This window comes from Gekko japonicus, unplaced genomic scaffold (genome assembly GCF_001447785.1).
Source record: "Gekko japonicus isolate JY-2015 unplaced genomic scaffold, Gekko_japonicus_V1.1 scaffold367, whole genome shotgun sequence".
Taxonomy (NCBI): domain Eukaryota; kingdom Metazoa; phylum Chordata; class Lepidosauria; order Squamata; family Gekkonidae; genus Gekko; species Gekko japonicus.
This window is the reverse complement of record NW_015163617.1, coordinates 61063-73303: the sequence shown is the minus strand read 5'-3', so window position 1 is coordinate 73303 and position 12241 is coordinate 61063. Positions and strand designations below refer to the sequence as shown.

At 49.8% G+C, this 12241-nt stretch overlaps 1 protein-coding gene across 1 annotated transcript in view; it reads right to left on the bottom strand.

Annotated features, from left to right (window-relative positions):
* KTN1 (kinectin 1) overlaps positions 1-8128 on the bottom strand; it is a 128991-nt gene extending 120863 nt beyond the window's left edge. Inside the window, exons 1-3 of the mRNA XM_015407425.1 lie at positions 7573-8128; positions 3443-3580; positions 1160-1336 (exon numbers count right to left, since the gene is read on the bottom strand). Coding sequence (XP_015262911.1) covers positions 1160-1336; positions 3443-3580; positions 7573-8095 — 838 coding nt within the window. The 5' untranslated portion in view covers positions 8096-8128. The remainder of the gene's footprint in view (positions 1-1159; positions 1337-3442; positions 3581-7572) is intronic.
* Between the last annotated feature and the right edge of the window lie 4113 nt (positions 8129-12241).

Below are 12241 nucleotides of genomic sequence, written 5' to 3'. Positions count from 1 at the left end.
GCTCCAAAACCTCTCAGCGGCTTGTGGGAGTTGTAGGCCTCTGGTAGGGTTGCCAAGTCCATTTTTCTTACCGGCGGGGGAGCGTCGCCGGGGTCTTGGAGCCGTCTGTCCACACGCGCGCAAAGCGCACGCACGCCACCAGCACGTCACCAGAAGTGACGCACAACGACTATCACGTTGAGGGCGTGGCCCCAATCGTCGGGGGGAAAACCATCGAGTTTTCCCTCCGACGATCGGGGCCACGCCCCAACGTGATCGACGTTGCGCTGCGCTTTGGGGGGCGGAGTTCCCCCCGGGGCCCGATTCTGCGGGGGCGGGAATTGGGCCTCTGAACCGGGGGTTTACCCGCCCCCACTTGGCAGCCCTAGCCTCTGGTGGCACAGCCCAGATCATGACAACCTCCCTAACTGAAGCAGACCAAAACAACAAAAGTAAAAACTGAATTGCTAGCACTTTAATATTATGTTTGATTTTAACACTGTTTTTCTATTACTGTATTATTATTTATTGGAAACTGCATTAAGCAACAAATGGTTTTTTGTGTATTATTAAAACTTTTATCCTGTTTGTAAGCTGCCCTGAGCCAGCCTAGGCCGGGAGGGCGGGATAAAAATCATTAAGATAAAGAAATAAAACCTCCTCCGCCTCCGAACCACATCTGGACACGTGACATTTTTATCGGCAGCTACAGAGGAACTGTGGTGGCTCAAGTGGTTAAGACGCTGAACTGCAGGCTGTGGAAGGTCAGTAGTTCAGCAATTCAAGACCCGAGTTGCCACATGACGGAGTGAGCTCCCGTCTCTAGTTCCAGCTCCTGCCAACCTAGCAGTTCGAAAGCAAGAAATTGCAAGTAGATAAACAGGTACCACTTCGGTGGGAAGGGAATAGCGTTCCGTGCGCCTTGGTGTTTAGTCATGCAGGCCACATGACCACAGAAACATCTTCGGACAGCGCTGGCTCTTCAGCTTTGAAACGGAGATAAGCACTGCAACCCTAGAGTCGGACTCGACTGGCTTTTGAGCAAGGGAACCTTTACTTTTTACAGAAGAGAGAAACTTCACACGATCTCAGGCCCTCTGTAAGTGCACTGGGTATCAGTGGCTCCGCCGCTCAACCGAGCTGCCCTTAGGGCCAGGCCGTCTCCCTTTAGACCCGTTACCTTTATCGGTTTCGTTCTTCAGCTTCTTCGCGTTGCTCTTCTGCAGCCCTTCGATCCCGTCCGGTTTCGCCAGGCCGGCCACTTCTCTCTTCCCCGCGGCCGGGTTCTGGTCAGCGTTGTCCATCAGGGGGATGTAAGTCGTTGCGTGAATCAACGGCTCGTCCACCAGCGGCATCACTGGGATTTCAGAAAACAAAAAGGAGCAGGAGAGGTCGGGTACTGGAAGAAAAGAGTCCGCTGGCTTCAGTTTGGCGTGCATTCTTTCAGAGACGAACAAGGACCCAACTCTGTAGGGGCTGTAATTACGTAACTCGCAGCACTTCCAAGGACGAAGCCGCTGCTTGTGTTTGTGGGAATGGCGGGTGCCCTGGCTTAGCTTTTCCCTGTCTTTGTCCCTCTCCTCTTGGGAGGTCTGGAATTCACCATCATGGGTTTAGGGGCTGGAGGGTAAATCCTAGGGCGGAAGAAGTGTCAGGGTAATAGAGAATTTCATCTAACACTGCCTAGGACAGTGGTGGCGAACCTATGGCACCTCTCTGTGGGCACGCGTGCCATCGCCCCAGCCAGGCCCGGACCATCATTAAAGTGTCGAATTCTCTGCCAAATAACTTTTAAGTCAATGAAAGCATTTGGGATTGCTTCCCTTACTTTGTTTGGATCATCTTAAGTTAATGTATGAGTTGTTTTTTTCTAAAGTAAAACCTCAGTATTCAGGTTAAATTGCCGTGTGGGCACTTTGCGATAAGTAAGTGGGTTTTGGGTCGCAGTTTGGGCACTCGGTCTCTAAAAGGTTCGCCATCACTGGCCTAGGAGGAATCATTCCTCCTCATTCCAGTAACATTCAATATTCCCAATTGTGGCCGTTACTGGATACAGAGGCCGGGAAGGGAATTTCCCAACACACGAATATCCTGGGAAGTATATTTTAATGTTAAGAGGCAATTTATGCAGTACTCGGTAAATCCTAGGGCGGAAGAAGTCTTAGGGTAATAGAGAATTTCATCTAACACCGCCAAGGAGGAATCATTCCTCCTCATTCCAGTAACATTCAATATTCCCAATTGTGGCCGTTCCTGGATACAGAGGCCGGGAAGGGAATTTCCCAACACACAAATATCCTGGGAAGTATATTTTAATGTTAAGAGGCAATTTATGCAGTACTCGGAGGAGGGGCACCCGCAGTATGTCAAGGGCTGTATTGATACCTTGTCTCACTCAAACTGCTTTGATAATGAAAACAGGGAGAGAGTCTTGTATATCTTGTGTTTAAATGTTTTGTATCTGATGTATTTCTACACACCTGTATTGATTTTTTTTTAAAGACAGAGTTCAGAGAAAAGGAGGAGGAGGAGATTGGATTTATACTCCGCCCTTCTTCACTCGGACTCTCAGAGCGGCTTACAAACTCCTTTCTCTTCCCCTCCCCACAAAGGACACCCTGTGAGGTAGGTAGGGGTGAGAGAGTTCTTGACAGAACTGCCCTTGAGAGAACAGCTCTGACAGAACTATGGCTTGCCCAAGGTCACACCAGCAGCTGTGTGTGGAGAAGTGGGGGATCAAACCCGGATCTCCCTGATTAGAGTCTGCACACTTAATGAAGGGAAGGGAAGGGAAAATGTGCTGGGCAAGAGCCCCACCTGGCTCCACGCACATTCTGAAAATACTTGGCAGGTGCCAGGTAAGGTGTTAGTGGGCCCCACAGTAAAGAGCCCAGGGGGCGGGCACATACAACAAGCCCCACCCCCCGCTCCCAGCAGCCCTCAGTCAGAGCAAGAAGCAGCCAGGTAAGTTGCAGAGCTCCCACCGGTCCAAGACAGTCCAGTGGCACCTTTAAGGCCAAGTTTTATTCAGGTACAAGCCTCCCTCCTCTGCGAGGACAGAGCTGCACGTTCCTTCCCCCCCCAATAGCTAGCAATCCCAAACAGTCCAGTGGAGCCTAAGCGGTGGGTGTTGCCTTCTGACACACTTCCGGTGATGCCAGGGGGTGTGGCATACGCAATTAAGTTATACTAATGAGCTATGCTAATGAGCTCCTGCACCTGTTTTTCTACGAAATGACCCCTGCTGACATATCATATCGAGCTGCCTTATGCCAACTCAGGTCTTCAGTCCATCAGATGCAGTTCAGACGCAGCATCCCATACATTACCAATTTCAAGGCCAAGTTTGTGCCCAACTAAGACGCAGCGGCTGATGGACTGAAAGGTTCGTGTGCAATCTCATTTACGATTCAGGTTCTTTTGCCCTCCTCCTCCCACAAGAAAAAAAAATGGCACACGCTACCATTCTCTGTCTTCTGCTTCTTGGCCGAAACTTTCTTCTTCCCTGATGCGCTTTCTGGTTTGACCTCGTGATGTAAGAGGAGAGGGTCTTGCTTTTTGGTTGGGGGTAGTAATGAATCACTCTTCGCGTCCTGGTCGTCTGCGAGGAAAGGAAAGGTGCGTCAGCTTGTATCGTTACCTAAAATCGCTGTCTCTTTCATACACACGCGCACACAATTAAAAGAAAACAAAAGAGACGTCGGACTGTTTCACAGAATGTTAGGGTTGGAAGGGACCTAGGAATGGCTATATTAGGGGTGTGTGGCCTAACATGCAAAGGAGTTCCTGCTACAAAAAAAGCTCTGGGTTTTGACAACAAACAAGGTAAACAGAATAACAAGCAAAAGGTGGGTGTGGCTGGATGAGCACACTTCTGGTAACATGGGGGTGCGGCCTGATGTGCCAATGAGCTGTGCTGTCAGGGGTGTGGCCCAATATGCTAATGAGTTTCTGCTGTTGGGTGTGGCCTATTATACGAATGAGTTCCTGCTGGGCTTTTTCTACAAAAAGAGCCCTGCCTACAACATACCCGAAAGATGGTCGTCCAGCCTCTGCTTGAAAACGTCCAGCGAAGGAGCATCCACCACCTCCCGAGGCAGACTGTTCCACTGCTCAACCACTCTTACAGTTAGGAAGTTTCTCCTGATATTTAGCCGGTATCGACTCCCTTGTAATTTCCACCCATTAGATCTAGTCTTGCAATCCGGAGCAAGAGAGAATAGATCCGCTCCATCTTCTACATGACAGCCCTTCAAATACTTGAAGACTGCAATCATGTCCCCTCTAAGCCTTCTCTTTCCCAGGCTAAACATACCCAACTTTTTAGAAAAGAGACGATTTAGGGGGGACATGATAGAGGTTTATATAATTCTCCACATGAGGGAGCGAAATTCTTCGCCCTCTCCCAAAATACTAGAACTTGAGGGCATCCATTGAAGCCGATGGGCAGTAGGTTCAGGACGCACAAAAGGAAATACTTCTTTACACAGCAAGGGATTAGTGTGGAATTTGCTGCCGGAGGATATAGTGACAGACACAGGAACAGACAGCTTTAAAAGGGGATTAGACAGATTCATGGAGGAGAAGCGTATCAATGGCTACTAGCCATGATGACTCAGGGGAACCTCCACATTCAGAGGCACTAATCCTATGAATCTCAGAGCCAGGAGGCAACATCAGGGGCTTCACTGTCTAAGAATCGGCATCGCTTCCTGTCTGAACACTGTTCACTAAGGGAGAAGCCAGACAAGACGCTGGAAGAGCCACGTGTCTCCTTCGACCGCACAGGCAATCTGCAAGTTTCCCCCAAACATGGGAAACTAGCAGTTCTACAAGATTAAGAAGATTCAAGATTAAGAAACTGGTGCAGGGAGAAAGTTCTACCCCCCTACCTGCACCAGTATCCCAATTGGGACCTTATAGATGCTTTTCAGCAAGGGGGGGGAAAGGAAAAAATCACTCATTCCTTCGCCCCTTAAGAATGAACCGTTTCCCCAACAAAACGAATGACAAAACCCTGTGATGCGGGGCTGGTTGGTTCAGTCTCACTGAGAGGGGTTTCCAAAGGGGGGGGGGGGGGGCGGAACATGCCTGCTCTGGCCTGCAGGCTCCATTTCCACCCTGCCGTCCCAGGGGTTCCCAACTCCCTGGAGGGACTTTTCTTTCTCTCTAGGGTAGCCGCTACCATCACCTGCCCTTTTCCAAGGAATTGCTTGCTGGGAGGGTCAGGACTCCCAGCTTTCCTTCCACATTCAGAGGCCTTGCCTCTGTGTCTCCCACTGCCCAGCGTCTGGCCACCGTGGGAACAGATTCATACCTTGGGTGCCCTTGGAGGAATGGCTGCTTGCCAACCTCCCCCGGAGCCCCTCTAAAACAGCATTTCCAAAATGGTGGCGGTCTACATGGTGCAGAGAACCACTCCCAGCATCAAAACGTGTAAAGAACTTATCAAAAAAGAAAATGCAAGCATACTTTTAGCACAGCATCAGATCGGTGCAAGGAATACAAAAGGAAATTGGTAAACGTGGAAACCCTTTGTCCCTCTCTCTATACATGCCCTACCTGACGGTAAAAATAGGACAGGCTCTGTTAGCTTAGGAAGTTACAGCTCTCTACAAAGTGACCATTACCTTCTAGCTTGCATCATATCTCCAGGCTGACCCATGGTTAACGGCTGCCTGCTTTCAGACCACAGCTCTGAGCTACCCTCAATGCAGCATTCCAAAGAAAGAGAGCCATTTCCTGTTGCACAAAGATTTTATCGTCTCTGGTTCCCCTCCCACTTGACCCCAGGTCAGTCCAGGTCAAAGAAGAGTTTCCTCCAGCCCCTTCCTGGATATTATTCCTGGGCTGTTCTAGCCTAAAGCCCTCCAGACTCTATTCCCTGCCTGGAGAAGGGGGGAGAAGGAAGGGGAGGGCTTGACCATCCCTTTGTTTTTCCTGCTAGGCCCATGAGCATTTGTATGAAGGTTGAAGGTGAGCCGGTTCTATGCCTAGAGAGAAGGGGGGGGGGGACTTTTAAAATGCCAAGTGGAGGTTTGCTGCTTGCCATCCTCCCAGGAGAAAACGCATTCGGGAGGCGCATGCATCTCCCAAAGAAAGGATCTAAAAGGGACAATTTCAGGGGGTGAACGCCACATGCCAAGGCAAAATGTAAACTTTTGATAGCCATTAAGCTCTGAGGTGCTGAAGAACCTGGGACCTTCCATACGCTAAGCAGATGCTCTACCACTGAGCCACAGCCCCTCTTTACAGCTCTCCAGGGTCTCAGGCAGAGGTCTTTCACATCACCTACTGCCTGGTCCTTTTAACTGGAGATGCCGGGGATTGAACCTGGGACCTTCTGCATGTCGAGGAGATGCTCTACCACTGAGCCACAGTGTCTCTTTACAGCTCTCCAGGGTCTCAGGCAGAGGTCCTTCACATCACCTACTGCCTGGTCCTTTTAACTGGAGATGCTGGGGACTGAACCGGGGATCTACTACTGAGCCATGCCATATACTGAATCAGACCCTGAGTCCATCAAGATCAGTACTGCCTACTTGGACAAAATGACAAGAAAGTTTAAAAATCTGGAAGCAGAAGAATTTTTCGCAGACTGGATAGACTTTAAAGAATATTTAGAGAAATATTGGGATGTAAAGAACAACTTAATTCGCTTTGATTACTATTGGGGGAAAGATGAATGTATAAGAATAATAGTTGAAAGATATGTTACCTGTAGAATGTGATTAACGAGTAAGGTGAGAATTTAAGATGTGGGCTGGAGTTTGGAGCACCGTGGGAAGTCAAAAGGGGTGGGGAAATAGGAGAAAAAGATGTATAACAATTAGTAGTATGATGTATGTTTGACCTCTTAATATATCCTAATAAATTGTTTTCTGGGGAAGAAAGAAAAAAAGATCAGTACTGTCTACTCAAAGTGGCAGTGGCTCCTTGGGGTCTCAGGCAGAGGTCTTTCACATCATCTCCTGCCCGGTCCTTTTACCTGGAGATGCCGGGGGATGTGGGAACTTCTGCATGCCAATCTACCACTCAGCTCAGCTTCTAACGTGACTAAGCAGGCTATAACCTGCCTCTGCCGACACACCAAAACCTGCACCACTTTTGGGAAGCATGGCAAGTGTTTTCTGGGATTTGGACTGACATAATCTTTCAAGTTATGAGCAGAGCCTGAGTGTTTTGCTTCCGGTGGCAATTTTGCCGGACGAGGGAGGCAAGAGTTCAGCCGTTTGTAATACAACTAGTGCCAAAACACTGATGCAGTCCACCCCGTCTCTGCCTCCCTTCCAAAAAAACCCAAAGAAGAAGAAGAGAAGAGATTGGATTTATATCCTGCCCTTCACTCGGGAGTCGCAGAGCAGCTTACAGTCTCCTTTCCCTTCCCCTCCCCACAACAGACACCCTGAGAGGTAGGCGGGGCTGAGAGAGCTCTCTTGAGGACTGCTCTTGAGAGAACAACTCTGAGAGAACTTTTGACTGACCCAAGGTCCCACCAGCAGCTGTGTGTGGAGGAATGGGGAACCAGACCTGGTTCTCCCAGATTAGAGTCCGCGCGCTTAACCACTTCACCAGACTGCTACATGGCCATACCTATTCCGTTTTTCTGCTTCTTCTGCCCAGCCTTCTTCTTCGACCCAGCTGTGTCTGAAGGCGGGGTGGGCTGCTTCGTGACGGGCCCCGGCTCCACTTTCTTCCCCGCCGGCTTGGGTCCCTCCGGCTCCCTCGGGGCGTGCTCCTCCGGACTGCCTTTACGCTTCTTCTCCTTCTTCTTGCGCTCCCGAAGGCCGCCGGGGGCCTCCGTCACGCCCAAGGGGGGAGGCACAATGTGCTCTTCGTCGGCCCCCAGAGCGTCCGAGAGCCTGAAGTCCCTGGAGGCGCTCTCCGAATCGGACTCGTGGAGGCTCCCGTTCTGGGCCTCTTTCTTCTTGCTCTTCTTCTTCTCGGCTTTCTTCTTCTCGGTCTTGGTGGGCGGGAACTTCTGCTCCCTCTTCTGTTTGGCCACAGCTTCGTCGTACAGCGTCTCCTTCATGAAGAGCCAGAAGAAGAGGAAGATGACGGCGATCACGACGGAGGGGACGAGGACGATGAAGTAGGTGGACTCGTAGAATTCCATTGTGCTTTCGTTTAACTACGGCCGATAAGGGTAAATCTGCGATAGGGAAGGGAGGGGGAGAGAGAGAGAGATAATAAGACATAATGCGAGACAGAGACAAGGATAAGCAAATCGTTTAGGGCAGGGGGTGGCCAAACTGCGGCTCGGGAGCCACATGCGGCTCTTTCACACATATTATGCGGCTCTCAGCAGGGCGGCTGCGGAAGCTAAATATCATTCGCAAGCAAATAGCGTTGGACAAATAAATATCACTATTGAGATCTGCTTTTACTGCTTTTGTTATTATTTTTGGCAGTCTCATGTAATGTTAATAAAAAGCAAATGTGCATATTTCCCAGTAAAAACGTGTGTAATATTTGTTACACGTCTTCCGGCTCTCAAACATCTGACTTCTATTCTATGTGGCTCTGACGTTAAGCAATTTTGTCCACCCCTGATTTAGGGAACGACCTTAATATAAAACCATAAAGCAGACCTTTACGTGGTGTTCCTAAAAACCATCGGATTCCCCCAGAAGCATTATCAGGGCTTCCTCAGTTATAAGATCGGTAACTGGACTGAGTCAATAATAATAATAATAATAATAATAATAATAATAATAATAATAATAATAAAACTAATTAAACTCAGGGAGATTTGTTTTCTTAATCACCGCAGCTAGAAAGGAAGCCACTATAGCCGTGGTTTGATTGTCAGGGAAGTTATCAGACTTTGAGTCAATAAAAGAAGCCAGGGCCCTCAGTTTCCAATACCTGAGAATGGCTGCTAATGATCCAGTTCAGAAGAATGTTAATTCATAAGGTCATAAGAAGAAGAAGAGAAGAAGAGTTGGTCTTTATACCCTGCTTTTTACTACCCAAAGAAGTCTCAGAGTGGCTGACAATCCCCTTCCCTTCCCCTCTCCACAACAGACACCCTGTGAGGTACGTGGGGCCGAGAGAGCTCTGAGAGAACTGCTCCTGAGAGAACAGCTCTGAGAGAACTGTGGCTAGCCCAAGGTCACCCAGCTGGCTGCACGTGGCGGAGGAGTGGGGAATCAAACCCGGTTCTCCAGATTACAGTCCGCCACTCTTAACAAACTGGTGTAGAACCAGAAGAGGGCACCAAACGATAAAAAATACTAATGTGTCTTCCGCACCAGGAAATGCTAAAATGTTTGGGATTTTCCAGTGCAGAAAAACAGAAATGTTGACTAAGGAGTGATCCGGTTAACACCTTACAAAACAAAGTAGGGTGGGGTTAGGAGAGAGAGATTCTTCTCTTCCCTGCTTTACACCTCCAGGCAACTGATCGGCATTTAAGACATGTGAAGCATAAACTGGTGGAAAGCTGTTAGGCCAGAAATGTCTATCTGCAATGGGGGTTGGAGAGGGGTGAAGATACCTAAAAAGAACATGGGAGAGATTGATACAATTGTGAATGCCGAAAGAATGGAGAGACGCATTCTTCTTCTCACCCTAGAAATGGGAACACCCAAAGCAGCTGTTATTATTTCAAATACCACATAGTTTAAAACATGTTGGATTCACTACCACTAGCAGCGTCCCCTCTAAGCCGAGTTACTGTGAGTCAGCTGTCAGTTTTTCAGCCTCCGGCTCAAACATTTTTGTCTCGGCTCAGGAAGGATGGCTCCCGAGCAAACTCATGGATGCAAATTTGCTTGCTCAGAACTTTGATGCCGGTAGCTCATGAAGTAGAATTTCTGCTCACAAGACTCCACAGCTTAGAGCAGGGGTGTTAAACATGCAGCCCGGGGACTGGATCAAGCCCCTGGAGGGCTTCTATCAGGCCCGCAGTGGAACTGGCTGTCTTCTTCCAGTTCTGCTGCTGCTGCATCATCGTAGGTTTGCAGCTTACAGATACACACCTGAACAGCAGACTCAGGATTGCAACAGCACAGGCATTTTGATGCAATAATTCAGAGCAAGAGGTGTCAGTTATCAGGCACTGTTAAATATACAAAATATTGAAACGTGCTAATGTTTTAAGCATGTTTTTAAGTTTAAAAAGAACACCCTTTGTGTTTTTTATAAAGTTTATATCTCCATTACCTGGCATTACATTTTATGACACATATGGCCCAGCCCAACAAGGTCTCATTCATGTCAGATCCGGCCCTCATAATGAATGAGTTCGACACCCCTGGCTTAGAGGAAGCACCGACCACTACCATAGATTGCCCTGACCCAGATGGCCGAAGCTTGCCCGCTCTCGGAAGCTAAGCAGGGTCGGCCCTGGTTAGGATTTGGATGGGAGACCACCAAGGAAGTCCAAGGGTTGCTACGCAGAGGAAAAGAATGGCAAAACCACTTCTGAACGTCTCTTGACTTGAAACCCCTACTGGGTCGTCAGAAATCGGCTTCCAATGGGGTGAACGGGTGGCTGGGGGAAGCCGGCGTGCGGGACAAGACAGATCAAGAAGAAGGTGTCTCAGAGCGTCTTACAATCTCCTTTCCCTTCCCCTCCCCACAACAGACGCCCTGTGAGGCGGGTGGGGCTGACAGAGCTCTTGACAGAAACTGCTCTTTTTCAAGGACAGCTCTGACAGAGCTATGGCTTGATCAAGGCCATCCAGCCAGGTGCAAGTGGAGGAGTGGGGAATCAAACCCGGTTCTCCCAGATTAGAGTCCGCACACTCAACCACAACACCAAACTGGCTCTTCCAATGTTCTTAAGGGCAGAGAGGAATGAGCCCCACTGCTGGACCCCCTGATGGCACCTGGTATTTTTGGCCACTGTTGGACTCGATGGGCCATTGGCCTGATCCAACATTGGCTTCTCTTATGATCTTATGACAGTGCTCGCCTCTCGAGGTCCATTCTTGCACGCCCGAGGTAAGGACGATTGGATCGCCACTTTGGAATCAGGAAGGAATTTTCCTCCAGGCCAGATTGGCCCAAGGATCCTGGAGAGATTTTTTTCCCCCTTCCCCTGGGCATAGAGGGGAGTGTGTGTGTAGTCACTGGGTGTGTGGGGGATGGGTAACTGCAAACTCCCTGCATTCTGCAGAATAGGGCTGCCAAGCCGCGGCGGGGGATCCGTGCATCTTCACAGGATCCCTGCCGTGGGGGACAGCAATACGCGTTGCACCGCCGTCGCCAGGCCATCCTGGCGACGGTAGTGCAACGCGTATCGCTGTCCCCTGCGGCAGGGATCCCGTGAAGACGCACGGATCCCCCCGCCGCGGCTTGGCAGCCCTATTCTGCAGGGTGTTGGACTAGATGGCCCTGGGGGTCCCCCCTTCCAGCTCTATGTTTCTAAAGCTGCTACGGCAGAGACAGACACAGGAGTCCGGCCATGCGGCCGTTTGACCCGGCGGCGGCAGACTTCCAAGGCGCTTGAGAAAGTGAATTCAGTTGCAGAAGTTGACAAGCCACCCACCCCGGGCTCCAGTGATTTATAGGTTCAGGGACACGCCCGAAATGCCAACATACACTGGGCTGAATCTCTTATGCAACCCAGCTGTTGATATTCTTGTTTTGAGTGACTGAAGGAGGCAGTGGGGGGAGGGAACTAGGCACAGACTCAGGTATGTGAGCAAAGGTCGATCCCGACGGCACCTTTAAGACCAACAAAGTTCAATCCTGGGTATAATCTTTCGGGTGCACGCACGCTTCTTCATATATGTGAAACGGGTTTCCTCAAGCCTTACGTACAGGTAGAGAAAGGGCCAGTTAGAGTCAAGATGTATGACTGAGCAATGAGTATAGCTAAAATTGGATTAACGCTGTTGGTAAGACCTGTGAATAGCAGCAAATTAGTGTACAAATAAAAGAGCTAACAAATAGATGTGAGCAGGGGTCATTTCCTGCAGGAGCGCACAGGAGCGGAGCTCCAGCAGTAAAGAGCCCAGGGGGCGGGCACATGCAACAAGCCCCACCCCCTGCTCCCAGCAGCCCTCAGCCAGAGCGAGAAGCAGCCAGGTAAGTTGCAGAGCCCCCCAACCCCCCCAGGTCCAAAACAGTCCAGTGACACCTTTAAGACCAAGTTTTATTCAGGTACAAGCTCTCCCTCCTCTGCGAGGACAGATCTCCGGCCCCCTAGTCCAAAACAGTCCAGTGGCACCTTTAAGACCAGGTTTTATTCAGGTACAAGCTCTCCCTCCTCTGTGGGGACAGATCTGGACGCCCCCCCCCCCCAACAGCT